The sequence below is a fragment of the Leuciscus leuciscus genome (assembly GCF_965113295.1).
Source record: "Leuciscus leuciscus genome assembly, chromosome: 5".
NCBI lineage: Eukaryota > Metazoa > Chordata > Actinopteri > Cypriniformes > Leuciscidae > Leuciscus > Leuciscus leuciscus.
In genome coordinates, this window is record NC_138729.1 from 19080855 (window position 1) to 19097636 (window position 16782).

At 36.6% G+C, this 16782-nt stretch overlaps 1 protein-coding gene across 1 annotated transcript; it reads right to left on the reverse strand.

Moving 5' to 3' along the window:
- Positions 1-93: 93 nt before the first annotated feature.
- Positions 94-14510, reverse strand: prlrb (prolactin receptor b). Its single transcript, XM_082169765.1, has 9 exons — positions 14268-14510; positions 11983-12054; positions 11459-11591; positions 10344-10513; positions 6912-7090; positions 6457-6598; positions 5636-5735; positions 5145-5214; positions 94-3899 (listed from the first exon to the last, which is right to left on the reverse strand). The coding sequence occupies exons 2-9, from the start codon at positions 12047-12049 to the stop codon at positions 3264-3266; spliced, it is 1497 nt and encodes a 498-aa protein (XP_082025891.1). The 5' UTR covers positions 12050-12054; positions 14268-14510; the 3' UTR covers positions 94-3263.
- Between the last annotated feature and the right edge of the window lie 2272 nt (positions 14511-16782).

Consider the following 16782-nt stretch of genomic DNA (forward strand, 5'->3'; position numbering starts at 1 on the left):
AAAGAGATTTTTTTTGTCTGTCCATTAACCTAAAACCTAAAAAAGTTCATAAAGACATTGTCTTCTGAAGAGACATGATCACTTTACATGATGAACAGATTTAATTTAGATTTTTATTCACATGTAAACATTAACACACATATTAAAGCACATAAAAACAGTAATCCACTCGATTTGTACGGATTACTTTTACGTCTTCATTAACTTTTTGTAGTGTCAAAGTTTTGCTCGCCTGGACTTTCCTTCAGGATTTATAAAAAATATCTTTATTTGTGTTTTGAAGAGGAATGAAAGTCTTATGGGTTTGGAATGACATGAGGGTGAGTGAATGATGAGAGAATTTACATTTTTGGATGAACGAACCCTTTATATTTCATTATCAAATGAAACATACCATCCACATCTATCCCTACCACAAACATCTGACTTGGGTCTACAGAATTAGGTTTATAGGCTACTTGAGAATGAAAAGAATGTTAACTGATCTGGAATAAACCACCAATTCTTGGCCGAATCAGTTCTCTGACTCAGAAGTGTTGTTTTTCTGTTTCATGAATTTCACTAAGAAAATGTTCAACTTTTTGATTATAACTTTTTTTATTTTAGCTTAAGACATGAAATGCAAATCTGGTGTTTATTGAAATGGTACAAAAAAAAAAAAAAACCTAACCTTAGCAAGTGTCTCTGGACTTTGTCCAGCAGTGGATAGAAAACTGCATTACACATGCCATTGTCAGTGAAAGAATGTGAGGAGCTCATGCTAGAAACAACAATGCACCTCTGTGCTAACAATCATATTCCACAAAATCATATTCATCAAACGTCTTGAGCTCACACTGTCACATCACAAACAAAATGAATGCAGTATATGTACCACAATGGGTGGTAATAAAAAAAAAAAAAAGCCTTACATTCTAATTTAAACTAAACAAAAAAGCTGCACAACAGTACTACAATTTTCTTTCATGCTGAACCGAATGTTTGTCCTTGTATAGTGTTAAGTCAATGTTTGACAAAGTAACTCTTTACTGCAGACCATAAATGTTCCATGATGAGATCAGCTGACCCGTCTATGTCTGCCGCCGTAACTAGCTCCTCTGAGGCGGTTCATTTAATATTATTTTCAAAAAACATCAAAGGCCTGCCAGACCATTCTGGGCTCACTGCCCTTGTGTTTGGTTAAGCTTTGACGACCCTTTCGTGCCAGCGCTTTACACCGATCTAATCTATTATTTGACATTAGTCTTCATTCTTGTCGTCTTTGTGAGTTTCCAAGTTCATATAGTTGTAAAATCAGAAGGATGCATTCACAGTTTGCTTAGGCAAAAAACGAGTAAATATTGATTGCCATTTTAACATTGAATCAGTGATAAATCAAGATTAAATGATTTATTAAGTATAAATAAAATGGATTGTGAGCGACAATAGATCTAGTTCAATAAATACACAGTAAAATCATTAGTTGTTTTGACCAAAGAAATATCACTTTTTATATTCATAGTATCATTGTGAATAAATATACAAAAGGTGCTTGTCTGCATATTAACTATAAAAATGCTTAACAACATTCAATTTTAAAAGATCAAGAGCAGCAAAAGCATTAAGAAAAGTGCCAGGTCTTTAGAGAGAGTGGTGAAACTCCAGTGTGGTGTTTTGTATGTCTGCTATGAGGTAGTAGGTTGAAACATTTTGAGAGGTTTAACAATTAATATAATTATCTTTAGGGGGATATTTTTTAACAGCTGTTGGTCGATGTGTAAAGGTTAAGAATGATGCTGTCTTTTAATCTCCTTTTTCGACCCATTGCTGTGGCTGTAGTTGTGCAGGTTGACAGGAACAACACAACAAGGGGTGCGTTTCACAGTATCGTTAGCAAACTATGGTTGCAAGTTGTCGTTACCAACTTAGTTCAATGATTTGGTGTTTCCCAAAATCATAGTTCCAACAAGTATTCACAAAAAAAGTTGTATGGTTGGAAGTACGGCTCTCAACCTGTGGTTACAAGCTAGTTTCTTGTTATAAATGACACGGACTTAGATCATGCTCTCGAGCAAAATGAGCAAGGTACTAGTACTGTTCAGCGGTTCAATAAGGCAAATATCTTATCAGCCAATCACATGGCAGCAACTCAATGCATTAAGGCATGTAGGCATGGTCAAGTCGATCTGCTGAAGTTCAAACTGAGACATGGGGACGAACGGTGATTTAAGTGATTGAACTTGGCATGGTTGTAGGTGCCAGACGGGCTGGTCTGAGTATTTCAGAAACTGCTGATCTACTGGGGTTTTCACGCACAACCATCTACAGAGAATGGTCTGAAAAATATCCAGTGAGCAGCAGTTCTGTGGGCAAAAATGCCTTGTTGATGCCAGAGGTCAGAAGAGAATGATTAGAGCTGATAGAAAGGCAACAGTGACTACAGTGTACCCAACCTCTAATGGCTACTTCCAGCAGGATAACGCACTGCTTCACAAAGCTCAAATCATCTCAAATGGGTTCACTATACTGAAACTGACTCCACAGTCACCTGATCTCAGTGCAATAGAGAACCTTTAGGATGTGGAGGAACGGGAGATTCACATCATGACAAATCTGCAGCAACAGCGTGATGCTATCAAGTCAATATGGACCAAAATCTCTAAGGAATGTTTTCCAGCACCTTGTTGAATCTAAACCACAAATAATTAAGGCAGTTCTGAAGGCAAAGGGGGGGTCCAACTCAGTACTAGCAAGGTGTAGCTAATAAAGTGGCCGGTGAGTGTATACAAATTTCAGAGTAAAAAAATTTTGTTTGGAAAGGGAATGAAAGCACAGTTTGAAGTGAGCATGAGTGAATGTGCTCTAGCATCCCATGATTGAATCAAACATTAGGAAATAAAGCAAAATAATGGCAAACTAAAATACTGATTTAGTCCTCGGATGCCATGTTCGCTATTTACAGTAATAATCTGACATTAATTCAATCATGAACTGATTAATTAGCAGAAGTTATTACTCCACACAATTCTAGATTGTTGAGCCAACGTGGTTCAAATGACAAAATAGTGGTTTTGGGAAACAATCATGACTATCTAGTTAATTTCTCAAATGATTGCATTGTACTATGGCAGTTAAGCAGCAATTTATATCATTGTATGGGAAATGCACCACAGATTTCTGAAATAACCCCTCTCACATCTCTACTAACAAAGTGCTTGAAAGTTTGAACAGGACACTACAAGACAAAATAGTCCCAAACCTCTAAAGTTTAAGTCACAAAATAGTCAAGATCCGCTTGAAAATGTTGTCACGGTTTCCATGTATCCCAGAGGTTCGATGACACCTCCAGTTTCCTCAGCTCCAGAAGTTTTGTCACATTTGACTTCTTTGTGTCCCTGTACAGGAATGCTTTCTTGTAGTACAAGGATATTATCACTGTTAACGTCACTGACCATACTGTAGTCCTCCTCTACCAGGAGCTTTGGGTCTCGTTTCTCTTTGTCAACCTCAACGTACCCTGTAAATCCACCAGGGGTGATGCTGACGTGCTCACATTTGCTACCGGAGATCATTTGTGTGTTTTGGTCCTGAGCTTTTACTGGCGAGCCATTGGAATCAAGGTGAAGTCGTTGTTGAAGATCTTCAAGGACACTGATGGTGTCACTTAGCTGTTTGGAGACAGTCCCAGGGTGAGTTTTTAGCCCCTGACTGCTGTTCCATGTGATCTGGATGCTGTTTTGTGCAGTTTCTGCGGGACCGTTTTTTCCCTTTTGGTACTCAAGACGAGCTTTGCTATCAAACTCCGTTTCCTCATCATAGTCAGAGACCACGAGATACTCCACCTGACGGTCTGAGCTCTGGGCTATTTGGGGATATCCCAGAGTAACCAGAGCACTGAAGATCTCCTCAGACTTCCCACTCTGTGAAACGAGATGTAAAATGACCTTTGTATTTTGGCACAGCAGTTTTGTGGGGTCAATTCATTGTCAGTTGGAAAGGTTTCTTTTTTTTTGCGACCATGATAGAACGAAGAAAAAAACCTCAGTACAGATTAATTTGTAAAACTTTCACGATGTAATACAAACTTCAGTTGAAAACGATATTGGATTTAACTTACATTAACACTAAGTCTTAAAGTGCCACTATTGTGCTTTTTCAAATATTATCTTTCATGCAGTGTGTAATATGGCTGTCTGTGCATGTAAACGATCTGCAAAGTTGTAAAGTCGAAAGTGCACGATAAATAAAGTTATTGTCTCCCAAAAGAAAGAATCGACTCTGAACCAGCTAAACGAGTCGTAAGGAATTCCAGTCTCACTTCCGTGAGATAAAATTAATGCGGTAACATTTGCATAATGTCCGCCTATGGTCTTCACTGGCTGCACGCGAACAACGTCTACTTTGACCCACCCTAAAACACTGTAGCTGGTTTTGTGTTGTTAACATGTCGAGAAGATGCTGTTTTCTGAAAATACCATTAGAAATATACACATCAGTTTGTTGATGGACACTATCACACTAATGGTGATGGTGAGGAATTAGTTCTCATAATGTACCTCAAACTGAGTAGCGCATCACTGAGAAATCACCTGCTCAGGTCGTCCTTGCGATGGAGGTTTTGGGTTGAATAACTAGTTGTTCTAGTGTTTCATCAGTTGACTCGCGTTCGGATTGATATGTTAAAATTAAATCGTTACCGTGTGTACAATCGCTGAGGACTGAGGAAGCCTCTGGAGCTGAAGTTCAGTTATGCTAATGGCCGTTTAGCTTCTAACACGCGCTGTCCGTGGTAGACCAATCACAACAGACTGGGCCGTCTGGCCAATCAGAGAAGAGTAGCTCGCGGAAAGGAGGGGATTAGAGAGACTGAATCTTCAGACGAGTCATTTGAGAATCATTGAAAAATGTGGTGATGTGCAAATGTATTATGAGAAAAGAGTGTTTTTTGACCTTGGATGCATGTAAACATATTGTAGGAGACCTCCAAAACAAAATGAGGAACCTTTTAAATAGCATAATAGGGGCACTTTAAAGGCACTTTATTGTAAATAAAACAGCACTAACATTATAAGTTAACCTCAGGGAAAATTTTATAATAAAGTAATGCATGATATGGCCCCTTTAACAAGCTATAAATGCACAAATTATGGTAGTGTCTACTGTACCTTAAGGAGCTGAGTGTCTATGCCACTGATCTTCGGTTCTGGAACCGGTGGCAGTAAAAAATGCTTCACCCTAGAAAAGAATGTGAAAATGCAGAATTAACTTATTTTTTATGTAAGAGTGGGCTCAGTTTTATTTAACTTGAATGTGCACGACTTTTGCTGCCAGCCGCTTCCAGTTATTTCAGTTGAGCAAAAACATTTCATCATGCTGCTTGATGTAAAAAAAATGTTTTGTTGTATTTGTTCATATTATTTTAATTTATTATTGTAATGAAACATGTTTTAAAGCACAAATAGTTTTACCAGTTCTTACAGTTGCTAGTGAATCAGAAAACTGTGTTGAAAAATAAGATGGATTCAGTATTATGTTAATGTTCAATTTGTGTCATGCACATCATTCTGGATTCTAAAGTAAATCCTGGGAAAACGTAACTTTTATGCACAGTCATTAGTGTAAATCCCTTTGTCAATAGGTAGGATGTCATGCTTACCGTTTCATCTTGACTGTCAGCACTCCTGCAGTCAGCAGGAAAATTATGACAGTTAGAGTGACGGCAAGGATCATAACTGCATTCTGTGTGTCAGACATAACTGCAAAATAAGAAACACAAAGACTTGTTTACTTTAAAGTGTCATCATCATCCTTTAATGCTGTATATTGAGTTAAAGGGGTCCTGAGTTACAAAGCACAAAGTCCACTCCAAAGGGAGTTATTCACTACATCAATAACTAAGCACTGTTACCGAACTCCCTGAAATGCCTCGATTGTTGTCTTCAGTTTTCTACCGGGAACGTCATTTATATTCCTCCTCATTTATATACAGTAATTCCCGTCCAAACCATATGCAAAAAAGGCCTGATGGTTGAATTTCATTAGTAGTGCGTCGAATTTGACATTTCCAAAACACACTCAAAGTGGATGACCAATCACAGTACACTAGTCCGGCCGACCAATCAGAACACATTGCGTTTTTCGTAGAGCTGGGAACTAAACTGAGTGTTTCAGACAGACTGGGAAGAGAGAAGATGCAATAGGCTAATGTAAAATATGTGAAAATTTAGTTTTTTGAACATTCAAGCATGAAAATCTATTCTAGTAAGACTTTGAAAAAGGGCATAATAGGTCCCCTTTAAAACGTATCTAAAGGAAGAATTGCTTAAAAAAATCAAAAAAGTTATTTTAATTATCTTTATTTATACTTTACTTTCCTGTAGCCTGCACACTGTTGTGTAAGGCTAAACATGCTCAGTAATGTAGAACAATGGCTGGAAGGTGTGAAAGATTGAGTTGCTGTTGCTGGTATCATCTTACTGTCTGGAATCTGGATGAAAGCTGATGGGCTCCACTCACTCCAGAGGCCTTGGTCTAGTTTGCAGCGCACTTGCACAACGTACTTTGCTCCCGGCTGAGGACTATAGATGCTAAACTCCAACTGTTTTCCAGCACCATATGACTACAAACACAAGAAGAATGTGTCTCAATCATAATTATAACATGGTATCAAAACTTTGAAATGCAAAAATTAGCTTCTTAAAACCAGGGCCCCTATTATAAAAAGGAGAGTTTCTTTTTCATAATGAATTGATAATTAATTTATCAATCATCATTTAGAAGCAAATGTATATATAAATATATGGAATATTTTTAGATTGTTAAAGAAAATGCTATGTTTTATTTATGGACCCCAAGTTTAGTATAAAAATGTTTTACAAATCATAAGAACATCTTTAAGAACCTTGGTGACCATGAAACTATTTGAATCTCACCTCCCAATTGCTGCTGTACGCCTCGTCTCCGCTGTTTTTTAAGCGAACTTCATATCTGATTGTTACCCACCCTGAGCGGGTGTCTGCGTCATGGGGAGGCTGCCACTGCACCAGGAAATATGGACTGTTCTTGGTCTGCATCAAAGTCACATTCACATTCTCTGGAGGGTGAGGCTGCACTGTGTGAAAGAAGACGAATCATCTTAAATGACATTCAACTGCACAGACACAGGGGTGGGTTTACCATTTTGGGGGGCCCTAAGCAAAAGCCAGGACCCGCCACCCCCCTCACAATTAAGTGAAAAATATGCTTCCACTTTCAAAAAGCTTACAACAGAGGCAGACACGCTGCATAGCATACGCACGTTACCCAGACAGCAACATAGTGTAGGCCCAGATCCGGGCCACATCTGATACATGTGGATTCAACACACTGGGCCGACACTATGTTGTTGTCTGGGTATAATCACCACTGCTGTTGTGGCGAATTCTGACCCCTATCGATTCCAATTTTTCAGGTAAAAAAAATGAAAAAAATAAAAGTCAAACATTTAGATATCAGACATATTTATACTGTCTTTCTGCAAAACATTTTGTTACAGCTGAATACCACCAACAAAACCCAGCAGCCTCAAGAACACTTCCACAATAAAGTTTGCCTATAGGATTTAACAAAAATATCAGCAAAAACAACTTACTAATATATATATTCAAACCATTAATAATGACAATTAAACTGTTTGTTTAATAAAATAAAGTATTGTTAGTAATAACAGAACAGAAGAAATTAGCAGTAGCACAAATAAATACAACTGAACAAAGTGCAATAAATCAAATATAATCAAATGTAAAATAACATTGCATATAGTTATTTTTATAAATAAAATATAGATTAATCCTTATTAAAGTTAAAGTTATTCAGTCAAGATCTGACAAAATATCCTTGTAAAGTATGTATTTGTCTGTTCAAATGCAAAAGAACTCAATTGCATTCAGTATTCCCACACTATATGAGAGGCGAGTGCATCTTATTGCGCTTGAATAGTTGAAAATCACATTAATTGTGAACACAGGAATCGATAACAAATACACTGAAAAAAATGATTCGTTGAATTTAATACAAATGTTTATCGTAAGTGGTTGCACACAATTGATTTTAGCTACATTTAAACAAATGCATTAAGTTGAACTTAATCAATTTTAGTTCAACTTAATGCATTTGTTTAAATGTAACTAAAATCAATTGTGTGCAACCACTTACGATAAACATTTGTATTAAATTCAACTAATCATTTTTTTTCAATGTATCTGATTCCTGACCTTAAGTATGCGATTCGATTTCCAACCCTTTAGCTGCCAGTAAATACAGGCAGTGACGGTGCGGACACAGCTTGTTCAATGTGTGACCTGGGTCTTCAGCCTCATCAGATGTTTCATTTAGATTTTGGGGTATTTTTGGGGGGGGGGGTTCTTTTTTGAGGTCCTTTTGGGTATGTGTGCTTCATGGTTGTTTCTTTCTACTTATCCGGACCGCTTGGTAATAAATAATCCCAAATGGAGTCGTGAATTTAGTTAATTGCTTTTGGCCAGCAGGGGCCCCTAAGCCTGCGGGGCCTTTTGCATTTGCATGGTTTGCGTGGTGGTTAAACAACGCTACTGCACGGACACGATGTTCCATTACAATCAGTGTGCAACTGAACAGTGACAACAACACATTTACTAAAAAAGGAAAGAACTGAATAGGGTCTACATGGATGGCTATTCCTCATATGCTTCTTGTACACTACCATTCAATTCAATTGTACTTATAAAGCACAATTAAAAACAACAACAGTGCTGTACAATGTACTAGAATGAATAAAAAATACAATAGAATGCACCATAAGAAATAATGAATGTAAAACAGGGCATAAAAAAACCGACAGAAAACAAACGGACATCACAAGTTGTATGCTAAAGAGAAAACATGTTTTTAACTTTGGTTTGAAAATATGAACTGTTGCTGCATTTATAATAGAAATCAGTAAACTGTTCCAAAGCTTAGGTGCAGCTACGGTGAAAGCTCGATCACCCCTAGATATTAACTTTGACAGTTAATTAACTCTGGTTGGCGGACCTAAGAGTTCTCGCTTGACGGTGTTCACACAAAAGGTCAGAGAGGTAAGAAGGGTCAAGGTCCTTTAAAGATTTAATGACAAGAAAGAGCACTTTGAAATTAATTCTAATACAGATGTGTTCACATCAAAAGAACCATTCACAAGTTAAGAAATTCTTGAAAGAGTCAATTGTTGTTTATGGAAATTAATACTTTTAATTCAGCAAGGATGCATTCAATTGATTAAAAGACTCAAAGAAAGTTCAAAATCCTGGTAGAGATGTTCTGTTTCCACAAAAATATTAAGCAGCACAACGGTTTTCATTGATAATACCAAGAAATGTTTCTTGATTTCTGAAGGATCATGTGACACTGAAGACTGAGGTAATGGTTACTAGAAAAACTGCTTTGCCGTCACAGGAATAAATATATATTAAGGAACTTTTTAATATATATTAAAATAGAAAACAGTTAATTTTAAATTGTTTTAATGAATTTTTGATCAAATAAATGCAGCCTTGGAGAACTTTTTTTGGAAAAACAAAGCTGCATAACTGCATAACTGTTTTTATACACTTAATGCGTTAAAAAAAATCCCCCGTGTGTCAAACCATCAACCATATGCCAGCACATTCAAGCATCTTCAGTGGGATATTTGATACATGGCTTGAGTATTGCAATATGCTAGACACAAACCTGTTCATCCTCATTCTATTCAGCTAGTCAGCCAGATCGGCCTCTGTTTAGTGCCATTTAGTACTTTTCCATTCCACTCAGACGCTCTAAAAGTCATCACCGTTTAACTCACCGTTACAGATGGATAAGCCCAGTGCACACACATTTCTAGCAGGAACTGCAATGGTTTAGGGGAAATTGTAACTAAACTATATAATTGTAAATGCAGCATTATCTGCCTTGTGTTTTAGTAGAATGATCTAACTTGATAGTAATAAAAGTTCTGTAATAAACAGTTTCAGCATGAGGAAATTAAGCTGCATGTGCCTTTATGTAGCAGTATATTGAGTTTTATAAGTTCAACTCCACTCCTGTCTTCATGAATCCTTGAAAATGACAGGAAGGGATGGAGCTAAACTCTGCAGGACAGTGGCCCTCCAGGACTGGAGTCGCCCGTCCCTGTTTAATATCCACTATATTTAGCAGGCAGCTCACTGCACTGTGGCTGTTGTCAAAACAACCCTGAAATTGGTCTCTGTAGTAAAACATCATTAACCATTCAAGCATGCTCAGTATACGCTAGGGGCATTTTGCAAGCACATAAAAACAAATCCATTCTTGGATGCATTTGAATATGTTGTAAACACAATAAATGAACTCACCGATATCCATAACATCAACTTCCACAGATTCTGAATAGGCTTTTCCCAGTGTATTGGAGGCCACCACTGTGATGTTGTATATGATCCAAATAGAGGTGTGCCGCTTATCAAAATAACAGGAATTGTCCCCCGCCTTATGATAATCCGGGCATTCAAAGACTTCCACGAAGCTAAAAAAATGTATTGATGGTTTAAAAGTTGAAATTGATGACATAACTTTTGGACAACAGATGAACCGAAACCTGAGATCTGTTGTTATAAAATATGTAAACATGAACTCATACTAGCTTTAGTGTGCTTATTAATAAATGTGCGTGCTGTACAAATGTTCATATTTAGAGAATAACAAACATTTAAGTTCCAGAATTATGAGAGCTACAAATATACACTACTGTTCAAAAGTTTAAGGTCAATAATGTGTTATTCAAAGAAATTAATTTTAAAGAATTGTATTCAGCAAAGATGCATTAAAGTGATCAAAAATTGATCAGAGTTAAGACATTTATAATGTTACAAAAAAATTATATTTCAAATAAATGCTGTTCCTTTGAATTCATCAACAAATCTTAAACAAATTTTTTTTTTCAGGGTTTCCCCAAAACATTTAATCAGGACAGCTGTTTTCAGCACTGATAATACATCAACATTCAACATTGATAAGTAATGTTTCTTGAGCAGCAAATCAGAATATTAAAATGATTTGTGAAGGATCATGTGACACTGAAGCCTGGAGTAATGATGCTGAAAAATCAGCTTTGCCATCACTGGAATAAATTATATTTAAAAATATATTACACTAGAAAACAGTTCTTTTAAATTGTAATAATATTTCACAATATAACTGCATTTTTAATCAAATAAACGCCATCTTGTGAACATAAAATACTTCTTTCAAAAACATTAAAAAGTCTTAATTACCAACCCCAAACATTTGAACGATAGAGTATAGAGTAAATCATGGGATATCTTATTGAGCCAAGCAAAGCCTACATTCGAAACTGTGTCAGAATAAGCACACAATGAGGAAGCTGTCCATGGATTAATACAGGGAAAAAGAAAAATGTAAAGGCAAGTTAAAAGGTACAGTGATGAATAGTGATTTAATTTGTACTGACCTCTCTTTTCTATAAAACAGTTGGTAGCTGGTGGGCAATCCACCAGTGGATCCAGGCTCCCACCAGCAAGTAAAGGTCTCTTTCTCAGGTGACCGACATCTTGTTAGTCTGGGCCTCCCCGGGGGAGAATGACCTGGAGAGATATTGGAATTGAAGAGTATATGATATATGATATCTGTAAAAGCTTATTATAGAACACCCTGTTATTGAATTCTTCTGGAATTAGTCCATATGTTGTGCGTTTATGGGTATTTCATATTGAAAAATAAAATGGATTATTAAAAACTATACATATAGATATACATAACTATACATAACTCAATATATAGAATGTAAAAATCTGCACCCTGTTAGCAACATCAATTCAAATACAGGGATTCAATTCTGAATGGCACACAACCTGATGTACTGGACAGTTTATAGACAAAAGGCCAACCAAAAAAAAATTATAATTCTGTGCGCACAATCGAAACTGTTTAAATTGTTTGGCTGATTTCTTTTAAAGTCGTGCTTTGCTCACTTACACATGCTGTGTGGGATCCAAGAGAGAAGCCACATCAGAGTCAGCGCCTGCTCTGCATCTCTCCGCATTTTTCCTGCATGAGAAATAAAACGTCCACAAAGTCAATAAGGTGTCCACTCCACACCAACCACGTTAAGCATCACCTGTAGAGTTTGTTTCTACTTTAAACATCAATCTAGACATGCAAAACAACCACTTAGCATGTGTAAACACCTTCACGTATCACAGGTCATTATGGGTACAACTGCATCGAGTTAACTAACTCCATGCTAAGACATATATAAAAAAAGATTATCCCTCTCTGATTTCATGAATGATGGCATTAGTGGATTTTTATTTTATTTAACTTTATGTAGTAAAAACACTCACAAATCACAAGCACATCATGATCCCAGAAGAGATGTTTTACACAGAAAAATGAACAATGTTTATTTCTGACAACATGGTAATGTACAATGTTATGAAGACAAGGCATCAACAAAAGAATCGGGCAGGTGCAGAGATGTGACTTAATGGAAAGTTACTGCCTTGGAAATGGTGAGTTCCAATGAGAGACAGACTGAAAGGGCCATCAATCTACTTTATGTTTTGGATCATTTTTAGAAACACTTGGCAACAATATCTTGCAGAATATAGAAGCAATTCTTCTTTTATTTTCCCCACATTATATTTGAGAAGGAAGTGGGCTGAAGTCCAGGTTTAAAGGACCTCAAAACATTTGACATTAAAGGAATAGTTCACTTAAAAATGGAAATTCGGTCATCATTTACTCGCCCTCAAGTTGTTTCAAACCTGTATGAATTTCTTTCTTCTGCTGAACACAAAAGAAGATATTTTGAAGAATGTCGGTAACCAGACAGTTGATGGAAGTCATCAGTAGGAAAAAAATACTATTTAAGTCAATGGGGTCCATCAACTGTCTGGTTACCGAGTCCGACATTCTTCAAAATATCTTCCTTTGTGATCAGCAGAAGAAAGAAATTAGCCCATCACCACCCAAAATAAAACACTAAGCAAATAACTAACTAAATATTCATCCTTAAAAGACAGATTTTTACTATCTAAGAAGATATAACAGGCCTCAAACACATGAGGGTAAAGCTGGCAGTGGAGGCCAAGTACCATCAAGGATCAAACTAAATGTATAAACGGTCTAAGAATTAATACATATTTTGCAACAGGCAACACAAAAGCAAGTCTTTTCCATAAATCTGTTCATCTGATGCTCAAAATATTACTAGGGTAGGGAACAGCAAACTGCATACCATTACTGAGTCTACTCTACACAAACTCCAGGCTCATTTGGTCTCTCCTCAGGGGCCAATTTTTGCCACTGCATTCTCAGTCACTGATAACAATGTGATAGCCATAAACAAACACATATTGCTTCAGTAAGCCATGATCCCAGTTCATGATCCCAATTGAACAAAAAATGTAGGCTGGAGAAAGAGATTATGTCCTGCAGACTATGCTTCTATGGTCACCGTGATTTCGCCAAGTATGTTCCTGGATCAATATTTTGCTGATCCTGGAACAACTTTCCTGTCAGTAAATTTAGCCATAACTGTATTCCTACCCCTTAAACCTAACGGGTAACCATAACTTTTCCCTTGAATCTGAGGGAAATTATCAAAAATAAATGTAAAAAAATTATATGATCAATAAGTTATGACAACATATGTTTTTGCATTGCAACTTTCAACTTTATGTTATACTGTACAAGATTCAGCTAATTTTTATTAAGTCAGTTTAATGTAATTTAAGTTGAAATTACTTAAACATCCAAGTTGATTGTCACCTTAAATGACAATATCATTGTGAAATTACTTAAACATCCAAGTTGATTGTACTTACAAATTTAAGGTAGCATCTTTTTTTTTTTTTACAGAGTAATTTAGGTGAGTAACACTGATGTAGAAGCACCCTGGTTGTAAGCCAAAACTTGACATAAACTATTAAGTCTCTCAAATGATTGGTTGATTGAAATGTTTTTCCAGGAACAACAAATATGTTTAATTTAAACAGCCAATAAGAAATACATAAAATAATATTAACTGATGTTTAAACAATAATCAATAATCCAAGAATGACAAAAGAATAGTGCAAATTTTAAAGACGCTGTTTAGCGCCATTTAATTATCCTTGCATAATACAGTTTTGATCGCGGTATTACGGCACAGAACAAAATAAGTGCACAATGACATATCATAGTTTCCGCCGTTTTATAAAACATCGTAGCCTAATATCGGGTCTTTTCTTTTGACGCGGACTGTCGCGGAGACTCACCTGGATCCGCCACCCAATCCGTGACCGAAATTACACACACAGCTTCACCTGTGATTTTCCCATAATCCACAAACGTGCTGCATTTTGGACTGTTTCACTATGAAAACAGTCTATCCGAAGCGATGTCCCCCCTCAAAACGCACACTGTGAGAGTGGAAAGGCCAAATACAAAGTCACCCTGTTGACACCGCAGTCCCTCTGAGTCTTGTGCTTGCACACAAACAGCCCTAAAGCTGCAGAGACTCTTGAGGAGTGGCATGATGGGTCTGGCTGCGGACCGTAAGAGAGGGGCGTAACAGGAAGTGGGCGTAACTTGGAGGGGGCGTAACTTGAAGTTGTCCAAATCACACAGAACCACACTAAACACCCAAAACGAGATGTTGTCGGCAAGATGCCAGCTCGTGATTCCTCATTTGTCCATGTTTGGGCCTAGTTATGATTCAAGTCGAGGTTCTAGTGCTAAAATTATTTTAATAATCATAATATAATAATTACTTATAGCCTATAAGACTAATGCTTTGTTTTAGGCAATGGGTGTTTCTTTTAATTTCACATTTTTCTTGCTGTGGTGACACCACTACTAAAATGAATACTGAGGAAACACTGCTACCAGAAAGTGTTTTTTCTTATAAAAATAAATTAAAATCTGAACATGTTTTACACATGAAACAGTCTCTTCTTTTGTCAACAGGTGTGGTAAACTGGAACACATTTTCAGAGGAGCATATAAGGACCAACAGAACTCCGTATCTAATCTCCTGTTGCATTCAATGCAATTCTCTCTACAAAGACTGTGAAGCCTACAGGGGATGTGGACAGAGGGGAAAACTACAAGGATTAGATTCTACTGTTTTTATGTGGCTGGGGGCACTTTCTGAGATCTGATTTTCTATTGGATGTAATTCTGCTGCAGCCCAGAACACACAATTAGTGCCAAAACATATTAGATTGGGTTTGCATAAACCCTCATTGTGTTGCCATTCAATTAAAAGATTTTGTTATGTGTGCTTGTTGTTCATTTGTCTCAAAAGTATCATAAGATTTGTTTGTCAGCGGTGCATTTAGCTGTTCATTAGTGCCGTTGATATCAGTCAACATTTTTAATCATCAGCAAATCAGGAATACAATAAGACATCAAAAGATGTTTACAATTATTTATTTTAAAAAATAAAGCCCAATTCCAAAAGGATATATTAGTGCTTGCTCCACACTCTAGTTGAGGTGGGACGAATAATTTATAAAACAATACATTGCAATATGGTTTCTTGCAATACATTATCAATACCCTGGCACTAATGCACATTGCAGCTTGCTTTACTGTATACCAAAACAAGCATTTCGGTTCTTGAACAGCTAAGAGTCAGTTTAATCAACTCTAGGATGTTCAGTTTATGTTAAACTCGTACTTTTATGTCTTACACTGTGCAGCGCTGCTTTAAGTTGAAAAACCAGTGAGCATCTTGAAGTGGGCGTAACCTGAAGTGGGCATAACTTGAAGGGGCGTAACTTGAAGTCTTGCAGGCCGATTGGAGAGCCATATTGGGTATGATGTTACTTGCATCACACACAAACGGGCCAATGGTGACATGTTTCCAACAGATGAGGAAAGTTCGTCGATATAAAACATTGATGTTCGCCTAATAAAGCATTGTCTGGAAGTTTAAAATAGTTTTTTTTTATTATTATTTAAAGTTATAGGACTAAGGCGGTCAAAGAGAAAAAAGACAGATGATAGGCCTACATACAGACAGATAAAAAGATGGACAGTGCATTACTAAGTGGTTGCTATAGTGTGGTTCTGACTGGTTACTGTGAGGTGTTCTTGCTGCTTGTTGCTAGGTTGTTCTGTCTTGGCAGTGAATTCTCATGCAGCAGGTCAGGGCCCACTAGAGGGCCTCAGCAAACTCCCAAGGGGACCCAAGATGACTTAATTATTTAAAATAAGATAAAACAAGCTTAAAACAACTAAAAATCAAGTTATTTCTTTTTTTAATTCACCCTATCAACAGCTTTTTTTCTTTGAAGAAATCAGAATTCCCACACAAATTCGAATGTACAAGTAAGCTTAATTAAAAAGTGTGATTTTCTAGACCCAAAAAGTAATTTAAATGAATAAAATCTTAAACTGCAAAAATGGTCTTCTTACTTATCAAGATGTATTTGAGTTTGTAGGCCTACTTGTGAAAATGAAGTACAGTTTATGCTTAAAACAAGATTTTAAAAAATCTGTCAGTGAGGTAAAATAATAATCTTGGTTTCCCTTTTAATCAAAATTAATTTATTTTTATGACACCACTGGAAGATATTTTTTTCTTATTTTAAGCATAAACTCGCTAGTTTTGCAGAAAACAGTACCTGGTTCCAAAGACAGGGGTTAGATTAAACCAGGATTAGGCCTTATTTCAACTGGGGCATTTAAGTAGCTTTTAAACGTGCCTTAGAAAAAACATTACTGATGTGCATCTTGAGATAAAACACTGTTTTAAGATATGTCAGTGCAAGTTGCTTTCAGTTA

Bases quoted from the DNA above. Each gene is read 5' to 3' on its own strand.
- prlrb (XM_082169765.1), bottom strand. From the start codon at position 12,049: ATGCGGAGAGATGCAGAGCAGGCGCTGACTCTGATGTGGCTTCTCTCT. The intron at 10,514-11,458 runs GTCAGTACAAAT...ACATTTTTTTAG, and splicing joins CTGTTTTATAGAAAAGAGAG to CTTCGTGGAAGTCTTTGAAT. The intron at 3,900-5,144 runs GTACAGTAGACA...CTCGTTTCACAG, and splicing joins TAGACACTCAGCTCCTTAAG to AGTGGGAAGTCTGAGGAGAT.